At 34.7% G+C, this 10,899-nt stretch overlaps 1 protein-coding gene across 1 annotated transcript; it reads right to left on the reverse strand.

The window, feature by feature from the left end:
* Positions 1-6,438: 6,438 nt before the first annotated feature.
* Positions 6,439-8,835, reverse strand: LOC126967859 (nuclear pore complex protein Nup214-like). Its single transcript, XM_050812542.1, has 2 exons — positions 8,716-8,835; positions 6,439-8,273 (listed from the first exon to the last, which is right to left on the reverse strand). The coding sequence occupies exons 1-2, from the start codon at positions 8,725-8,727 to the stop codon at positions 6,816-6,818; spliced, it is 1,470 nt and encodes a 489-aa protein (XP_050668499.1). The 5' UTR covers positions 8,728-8,835; the 3' UTR covers positions 6,439-6,815.
* Positions 8,836-10,899: the final 2,064 nt, after the last annotated feature.

The following is a 10,899-nucleotide window of genomic DNA, read 5'->3' on the forward strand; positions in this document are numbered from 1 at the left end:
CCCAAAAATTGAACCGAAGAATAAAAATAACTACTCAACTAGAGGTATGAACACTAAGCGAGCATAAGGCTCGGTTTCCTCCAAAGCGGAGAGGAGAGTAGACGAGAGGAGATTAGCAGCAGTTAGGTGAGGGTAGATGCGTAGCGTGGAGATGTGAGCTCTGCATAACGGAGATGTGAGCTGTGAGAGCTCGTAATCAGTCAACTGATATCTACGAAAGGAAGACGTGATGTGGTTACAAAATTTATTTTGCTTGAGGAAGAGAAATTACAGGTTGAAGAAACACAATTAATTCTTCAATATTTAAACTATCGACGAAACATGTTCGTCATCTATTTTGCAAACTTAATTGAAAATATAAAAATAAAAAACCCACTTCAATAACAACAAACACTAAAAGTGAAAAATTTATTTAATTTATAACCGACTATATTACAATGCTATAAGAATATTTTTGTAGCCTCCGCCTTTTTTTGAGTTAAAATACGTCGCCAAACTACTAAAGTCGGTTAAAAATACGGAAGGAACGCCCTTTGCATCCATTATCATCAATCGAATAAATGACGATTTCGGGTAGGCGAGACGCGGGGTGAAAGTGCGGGGAAAGGGGCTCGCGAGCGCGGGTGCCGCGCCGACCGGCTACAGAGTAGTGATGTGCCGAGTCGCTGTTTTGGTGGATCGAATCGATTTATACGGTATTCGAATCTTGACTCGAATCCGCGGTTGGAGCTCAGTACTCGAGTTTTTGTGTTGACTCGAGTCCAGAACTCTACGCTGGAAATTCTAATCCGCTACCAGTTTTAGAAGAACAAGGAAAATTTATCGAAATGGAGTTAAAACAACATGTAGGTTTCATATAATGACACTACGATAATACATCAAACATTTTTGATGAAAATATTTTTGAATATTAAAAAAAAACATAGCACATAGAGGTATCTAGGAACCAGAGATGTGATCAAATTCTATAAGTTTTACACAAAAAAAATTTTTTTAGAAGCTATTTTCGAACTTAAGGTGTTATAGAATCGAGTCAGGGAGTACAAAGTCGATTTTCCTGATTCGAGTAACGGAAGCGAGTCGATTCGAGTTGGCGAGTCCAAATCGGGAATCGAGTCTGAATCGATTCAAGCCCTACTCGGCACATCGCTACTACAGAGTCTGTACAGACATCTCACATCTCCGCTCTGCCGCGCCGCTTGCTCGCTCGTGGCATTTAATTCTGAACATTATATAGAAAAATGAGACATCTCCTCTCCTCTCCGCTTGATCCATTTCCACCGAAGCTAAACGGAGAGGTGATGTGGAAATAACGAAATCTGAATAAATAATAATAAATAAATAATGTCTTAAGGTGAGGAGCGCAGTTGTAGCGCTGCTCAGAATTTTTGGGCTTTTCAAGAATCTAGAGCGGCACTGCATTGAATGGGCAAGATGTATAAATACCATCAGATGAACGTCATAAAAAAAATTTATTGGTTACCAAAACGAGTCTCCTCTCCTCTCCGCTTCGGTCGAGGCCTAAATGCGTGTGACGTACGGTCGGTTGACAGTTGACGTATATATATACTATATTGACATATATATATCCTTAAAAATATATATATATATATATATATATATATATATATATATAATTTTAAGGATTATAATATTTATTTTCATATTAATAATTATGAAAATAAAAATTAAGCGACATCGATTATTGCGTTCTCAGTTCTCTAGGATAGAGGTGGTCGTTAAATCAATCAATCAATTTTAAATTACAGTTTTATATTCGTTAACGATTATATTAATTAACTGTTTTTCTTCAACGAAAAAACCTGTTGAACATAATAAGCTAATAAATTCAATCAACGTCTTCGCCCGTAACTCGCAATAAATGAAGAAATTGAATGCCTCACTAAAACAGCTTAATTCAAAACAGTTGACGAATTTGCGAACGAAAACTTTGACAAGATTATATATTGACGAAATAAAAACCTAAATTATTAATAAACGCATTAACAGTTTCTTCAACCTGTTGACCATTAACAAAAAACAGTTAAATTAAATTCTATAAAAATACACCTGTAGTTAAAAATATTATTTTAGAAACTTGGACCAAGCTTGTAAGCCTGCTAAGGCTTGACTTGGTATTTAAAAATATTTTCTCCACTATTCCTAGTGATTATTTATGTGTATTGTACTGCTCAACACGCTTAACGCACTTGCTTGCCATGAAATTCTACTACAAAATGATAGCGCATTCTAAGAACGTACAGGGCCATCTATTTTGTTTTAAGGGATGCTATATAATGTAATTGCGAGATTAGCGAGATAGCGCTGCGCCGCAGCTGGCTGAGTGATGGAACATTGTAACACGTAATAATTAAAACTTATTTAATACAAAATGGAACTATGTATATTGTATTGTACGGTATTCTTTAACTGATTACGTTTTGGTTTCTATTACCACTCTCTCTCATTGTTATCTAAATATTATGTTATTTTTTTTTAAACAAACGTGATTGACGCCCATTGTTCGACGAGACGTGAGTCCTCCATTTGCACTCCACTCACAGTCGCATACGACGGCACATGAGTATAATATTATGGGTATATCCCTTAATTTTTTTCTCATGTGTTGTTGGACTGACATACACCACATACACATACTATATACAAACCGTATTATTTGATATCCTTGTCTCATTTTTTAAAGTTTTTACACGCTTTTATTAGCTTCACCTGTTTGTATGTTTGTTTGTAACCGACTAAATTTGGCGCGATTTTGTCCCACTTTTAACGGCCAGATTTCGAGGACCGATCACAATACATTAAGTTGAATAAGATTTTTGTTAATTTATATCATTTTCATCTGTCGTGTCTATAAGGCAGGAATTTATTATAATTTTAAATTTCAAAAATATTTTCTATTTTTTAGTTCGGTTGTCGATAAAATGCGTGTTTTTTTAATATAAGGGACCAGACGAGCAGGACGTTCAGCTGATGGTAATTGATACCAATTATAATGTAGTGCCGCTCAGGTTTCTTGAAAAACCCAAAAATTCTGAGCGGCACTACAATTGCGCTCTTCACCTTGAGACAGAATGTTAAGTATCATTTGCCCAGTAATTTCACTAGCTACGGCGCCCTTCATACCGAGACACAGTAATGCTTATACATTCCTGCTTCACGGCAGAAATAGGCGCCGTTGTGGTACCCATAATCTAGCCGGCATCCTGTGCAAAGGAGCCTCCCACTGGTGGAAAGAAAGAAAGTGGTATTATATCTAAGATATAACGTGTACAATGAGTCAAAAGTCAAGACTTTTGCAAACGTAATAAAGACATTAAGAACGACCTGCTGATTATTTATTTCGATTCGTGATTCTTAATATTTTTAATTATAATTGATTTATTTCAAATTTATTTATCGAAGTTATAGTAATTTATAATTATTACTAATTTAGGCGCATTATGTAAAAAATTATGAGAGTGAAATTTTAAGATGGGCGCGCATCACTGTAACACAAAAGTTGAAATTGGTTCCTAAAAGTTTTTGACGTTTGCGTCATTTGCAGTTTTGCATCGTTTTTTGTTTGGTTTCTTCGTCCATTATTAGGACAGGCAAAGGGTTAAAGCCCATACAGCCGTTTTCATTATTTTATAATTAATTGTCAAAGCCATCTTTGCAAGATTTTTACAAAATTCTTCTTTCTAAATAGATTCGTAGAAAATCACGAGGAATAAATCGTTTTAATCATTTTTCTTCGTTAGGCCAAAGAAGTATAACTTCTTGCGTGCATACATAAGTACACACATTGTTTTATTTTAATTGCGTTACATGCGATTTAGTTTATAAACAAAATTGAAGTTCTAAATTATCACATGAGGTGCATGAGATAAAGGCAATGCAACAACGGAGAGGCAACATTCAAAAATTTTTTTCCTCTAAGTTTCTTAATAAAATAGTAACTTTTATTCCAAAAGTAACTTTTTCAAAGAGCTTATGAATTTTTTTTCATTTCTCATACTCGGAAAGTAATGTTGTTTTGATCTGATTATTGGGTGGAAAATACTTCTTCCCTCCGTAGAGAGGGAAAAACTCATACAAATTACTTCCCACCCAAGGGCCGGAATAAACTTTGAAAATAGAACTGCTGTCAGCTATGAAGAGTTTTATGTAAAAAAAAACGAATCAAAAGAAATGCCATGTGCCTTTCTAAACAGCCAGTGTGAACTTAATGCAAATTTCTTTGAGCGGAATAAGCCGCAACAATTACGCGGTAAGTTCCATATTTGAAATTTAAAAAGTCGACATAAATTGGTGGGATACTAATCTGTGCTTAGATAAACAACTAGTTTTATTTTCCTCATATTTGAAATGAAAAGTAGAGTGTTTAACTCGGGTAAAAGTATCAATTCCTACTCGGACTATAGCCGACCTTGCTGCGCTCGGGAGTCTAAATACGTCGGGAATTGATTCTTTCGACCCTCGGTTAACAATCTACTATTCTGTATGAATAATTATTCTGTGACATTAATTTTTGAAGCACAGTTTCACATTTCCACATTTCCACTCTGACATTATTTCTTTACAAGAATAGGGGACAATGAAATAATTATTGTAATGATTAAGCTTCTTGATATGTCTTTGTTCAAAAACTCAAGTTGTGGTTTGTATTTAAATTTAATTTCTGTAATTAAGCCCAGAAGTGAGGGTTATCACTTAAAAAAATAACAAATTGTTTAACTTTTAAACATTTGTTTAGGTCAAGCGAATCGCGCCGGTACAGTTGCCAACCCTACTATATAATACTACTGTAATAGAGTAGAGAGTAGTAGAGAATTATGTACGGACACATCAAAGGAAAAACAAATTTGTTGTTTTTATTTAATTTAGCAGCATTTTCCTATATATTTATATACCTTTAAACCTTCTCTGGACTTCCACAAATAATTCAAGACCAAAATTAGCCAAATCGGTCCAGCCGTTCTCGAGTTTTAGCAAGACTAACGAACAGCAATTCATTTTTATATATATAGATAATAAAGGTGAGCCCAATAGAGCCCGTCTAAATCTTAAAGTAGCAAAAAATATTCTCTTAAGAAATAAAGCATGTGCATATTTTTGGAACATCCTATATTTATTTTTTTCATCTTTCTTACTATTTTTTGTGAGTAAAATTTTTTTAACTGCTATTTTTGACCGCCACAGAGTTGGCAACACTTTGCGCTGTCTACCAGCCCGTCTAAATCGTAAAGTAGAAAAAAATATTCTTTTAAGAAATAAAGTATGTACCTAATTTTTGAACTTACTATATTTTTTTTTCATCTTTCTTACTATTTTTTGTGAGTAACAATTGTTTAACTACTATTTTTGACCACCAAAGAGTTGGCAACACTTCGCGCTGGTTACCAGCCCGTCTAAATCTTAAAGTAGCAAAAAAATTATTTTTGAAGAAATAAAGTACTTATGAACCGAAAGTATTTTTCGAACCTACTATATTTTTTTTTCATCTTCTCGTTATCTACTATTTTGTGAGTAACAAATTTTCACTACTATTTTTGACCGCCAAAGAGTTGGCAACCCTACGCGCTGGTAAACAGCTAGTATAAATATAAGTTCAGAACATGTGAACACATGTGAAATCTACGGACTCGAATACTGAGCAGTCTATTAAATATTCCGAGCGGTATGTACCATCTTGGCACCACTTACAGATAATGTGCAGTTTCAATTTCCCCTACTTTCCTATAAGTGAAACTGGCTTACGAACAGGCTAGTAAGTTGATTGCTCAAGCAACTTATAGGTACTTCCCGCCAATTGTTTTTCTCAATCTTCTTTAATCAAAAAGGGTATAAAACTATATACATTGCTTGCGACTTTACCTACACAGCTGTGGGTCTGAACTGATCGATTCAGATTACGTTCATAATTATATGGGTTAATTTTACCCTGATTTTATTTCATAAATAAAAATAGCCTGAGTAACTCCTTATTACATTATCTGTCTATCCGTCAAAATTAGTCACGCTGTTTCTGAGATAAGCCAGATCAAAACAGATCGACAGATAGACGGGCTAAAAAATTATATTCTGTTGTAAGTACTGTTTCAATTTTTTCAAATACTTAAATTCAATATGATATGGATGAATGGTGAAAATAATTCTGTTAACTCATTTCACACAATATTTCTTAAACAAATTGTTATATAATTATACGATATATATGACCACAGAATCCTAAATTAGAAGGTTCCCTATTATTTATTAAATTTCCATCTTCAGATCATTAAATTCCAGATATAGTTGTAAGGTACGAAACGCCGTGTTTGTTTTCAAAAATGTGGTTAATTTCAATTATGAAGTTATAAATGCTGAATAAACTATTGAAGTAAACAAATTTGATACAAACAGATAATTTGTTTAATATAAATAAAATAACAGAAACATGGTGATATCTTTTTATTAACAAATCAACAAATAATATGTCTAATAGTAATAAATTATCTATCTTAGCGCATTATATTTACAGAAATTCAAGTCATACTCATTCATGATGATAAAATATTGTATATCAAGCAAACATTTCACTTTATGGATACATAGGTACTTGCAATTCTGAAACTCAACGCGATTTGCGCACTATAAACTATCAACTTATGAAATATTTCCGATGCTGCAAGATTAGCGGAACGTACGCAAATAAATATAACTAATAACACAATCTCTCTCGCTGACCACATTCGGTCATCATATCACATACAAGAACAAGCATAAATTTACAGCACTCATTTATTAAGTCTCGACCCAATCGCGCGCAGCTCTCAATGAACACGTGGTTTCAATTCTTCGCTATACTTAATTGTATTGTATGATGTCTCACTGTAAGCTCCATGGGAATCTTTTGGAGAAGAGTAACGTGAACTGCTATGTCCTCCGAAACTATATTTAGGCCCTAGAGAATATGAATTAAGAGAGCTGTGACCTGAAACTGGGCTTTTGTAAGATACACTGCCAGAGCCAAATCCGCCTCCAGGAGCGTGTTTAGATGAAGAAACGTAGTATTGGGGGCTAGCGGCTGAAGCTGCCTGGTGATTGCTGGCCCCATACGACGATGATGGGCTGCCGAATGAAGCTCCCGAATGTAATTGACCTAATTGACCACTAGCTGAGAAAGCAGATGCGATGGACTCTAAGGAGCCGACGCCTTCTGATTTTGCTGGCAAATATGAAGGTGAGATATGCTTGGTTGAAACCCCGCTAAACCCTGGGAATGCGTTTCCAAAAGAGGCACCGTGACCAGCAGGACCTAAAGAGAATCCTCCTGACTGATAGCTTCCGAAAGATGGTGCAGCATATTGACCTGAAAATCCAGATAATCCATGGCCTTCATTTTGAACTGTAGATCCAAGGTATGCAGAGGGTTTAAACGATGATTTACCAGGAGCAGCGTACTGTCCACTATATTGTTTCAGTGAACCACCAAATGAATGACCAGAATTACCCAAAGTGTAACTTGGCAAAGCGTGTCCAGAATCTCCTAACGAGTACGATACTCCTTCACTGACAGCATGCCCTGAGTTTGGAGAACCGTAGTTCAGAGCGGGTTGACTGGGTTGAGAGCTAGATGGAGCAAATAAGACTGGACCTGTGGCGTATGAGCTGAGGCCCTTAGTTCCTACAGCATAGGCTGGGGATTGCCCTTGTCCTTGTTCACCAAAGGAATATTGACCTTTAGTATAAGCTGCAGGAAATCCTTGACCTTGATCGCTTATAGCGTACTCTTGTAACTTCGGGGAACCATAAGCTGATTGTGGAATTGCATATTCTTGATTTCCATAACCATTCTGGCCCTCAAATTGGTACACTCCACCTTCGCCAGGAGACTGTAGAGTAAGGGCACCAGAATTAAGGCCTTCAGAAATCTGGCTCATCAATTGGGAAAGATCGTTTGATACAAGGCCACCATGGGATTGTTGCAGTTGATATGGTTGAAGTTGTATCGAAGCATGTCCGCTTGCTGGAAGCCCCTCAGACTGGTAAGCTGCACCAGATTCTTGAGGAATGTAGTTATAGCTGGGTTTAGCACCTCCGATGCTGTAACCAGCTCCAATGCTGATAGCGCTTGCATCTCCGTGTCCAAGTGCGGGTGCCTGAAAGCTATGGCTTGAATGACCTGATGATGGATAGCTCGCTCCAGCTTCCCTTTTATCCTTGGGGTCTACTATTTTAGTCTTTATAGCCCATGTTCTTGATATACTCAGAATTGTAATGAATATGACCTGTGAATAAATATATTATATAATTAATCAATTAGAAAATGTAAATGATATACGAGCATTCTATAAATATAATAAAAATGTGTGACTTAGAGAACCTAATTATCATAAAACAATTTAATTTTGTTAAAACTAATAACGCGGCGGACATCAAAACAGGTTTCTCTTTCTCGTATCAAAATTACAACCCGCATATATACTGATCAACATCGTAACTGCTATTTCGAATTTAATTTCACTTTTACCACTTTTACTTTAAATAATTATTAACTTATGCAGGTGTTATCATTTAAAAATAACGTTAGGATATTTCACAGATTGAATTTAAAAACAAATATTTTAAATATTATATATATAACTCCGTCAGTAACTATTAAATTATTTCACATAATATTTAAATCCATAAAATGCACTCCTAATTTCCAGATCACATTCACAAACTCACCGTGAATTTCATTTTGTCAAAGCTTATTTTAGGCTTAACACGTTGAATTAAACTAAAACACTAAACGTGTTTGTACACAACACTAAGTACAACAGTATCGAACGGCTGTTTGCTACAGCCGCCGAATTCAGAATGTGATGTCGCAGTATTTTCACCGAATTTATAAGAAAGCGAATGGTTTGGTCGCTCCCGCAGTGCGGAGGGTAAAAGTGTATCGGAGGACCCTTTCACCGAACCGGCTGAAAGAATGGGAGCGAACTCGGGCTTCCGAGCCCAACAATGAGGTAATACTTTGAGGCCGGAAGTGTTGCATCATTTGATCACGGTTAGATGCATCTATTGGCCATTCGCACGTCGAGCGCCGCGTGTGATAACGAAATAAGTTAATTTAAATTATTTCATCTAACGGTAATGAAATTCATTAATCAATTATATTTTTAGTTAGCTACATTGGATTGTTCTATATTAGTGTTTATAGCGGTTTGTACAATTGTATTGTTTATAGCATTTAAAAGTATAAAGAGAAAGATTAAAACTTGTCATCTTTAATTATAAATAAATTTTAGAAGTATACCACTCTACTTTTGGTGTTTTAGTATTACTGGTGCATAAAATAGATTATCTTATTAATTCATTAAAACTTAAATTGGCCTATAGTTATGTTATTATGAACCATTATTTAATACAATTCTAATTCCCTTCAAATTTGTATTTGATCAAATAAATTAAAAAGCCTAATGGTTTTTGCTTGAAAATTCCAAAATTCAAAGACAATTATATTTAAAATAACATAAGAATGTTTTTTTATATATTATTAATGAACACATGAAAAGTAAATTAATTATTAAACTATTATTCGATGGCCGACTGCCAATTACAGGTGCACACTATTATGGCCTTTAAATGTTAATCCCCTTTTGGCTGTCAGATCATATTTTTATGTAGTACTAGCTGACCCAGCACGTTGAAGTTGTATGTATTTTTTAATGCTGACTCATAATCAAACAAATTTAAAAAAAAAATGACAACAAAATAAATTTGGCGTGGACCACCCTTAACATTTAGGGGGATGAAAAATAGATGTTATCCGATTCTCAGACCTAACCAATATGCACTCAAAATGTCATGAGAATCGGTCAAGCCGTTTCGAAGGAGTTTAACTACAAACACCGCGACATGAGAATTTTATATATTAGATTTAAATCTGTGGATTATGTATCAATAAATAAATAAAGGTACAACATTTATTGCTCTAATTAAACTATAATACTTTTAAAGACTTTGTGTAGTGGTGGTGTGTGTATCTCAGTAAAGTTTGTAAAGATCTATCCTATAGACTTGCATGCAGTTAGAAGCTACGATTTTAGATTAAAGTAAGCACTTTTTATGTCGGTAATAATGTCATATTAACACAAATCGACAATCACTTCAACGATAAAGAAGTTCTTTCATTGTTATGATATTTGGCAATTACTTACCATTGCACATGGCATAAAACTAAAATCAATAATTATCTATGAAATGTCTAGACTCCGGATAAAATTAATAATATTAATTAAGTAGTTTGTGAAAGCAGCTTACTCTCTCTGCCTGTTATTCTTTCAAATTCATATTCAAATTCAAATATTTTTATTCAAAATAGGATTTATAATCTCTTATTGAACGTCAAAATCTACCATCCGCGTGTCCACAGTCCGTGGTGTCATTAAGAAAATCGTTTATGCTATAATAACCTTTCCCACACAAACATTTTTTAACAATTCTATTAAATTTCGTAACACATTTGTTTTGTACATTTTCTGGGATCATATTGTAGAAGCATATACATCGCCCAACAAAAGACTTACTAACTCGACCCAACCGAGTAGTAGGCATAACAAGTTTATGTTTGTTCCTCGTGTTAACATTATGAATGTCACAGTTTCTAGAAAATTCCTCAATGTGCTTATGAACATACAAAACATTATCAAAAATGTATTGAGAAGCAACAGTCAAAATGTTTATTTCTTTAAATTTTTCTCTTAATGATTCTTTAGGACCTAGGTTATAAATCGCGCGAATAGCCCTCTTCTGCAGCACAAAAATAGTATTAATATCGGCCGCACTGCCCCATAACAATATACCATAGGACATAATACTATGAAAATAACTAAATTATACTAATCTCGCCATATCTATGTCAGT

Source organism: Leptidea sinapis, chromosome 14 (assembly GCF_905404315.1).
Source record: "Leptidea sinapis chromosome 14, ilLepSina1.1, whole genome shotgun sequence".
Taxonomy (NCBI): Eukaryota; Metazoa; Arthropoda; class Insecta; order Lepidoptera; family Pieridae; genus Leptidea; species Leptidea sinapis.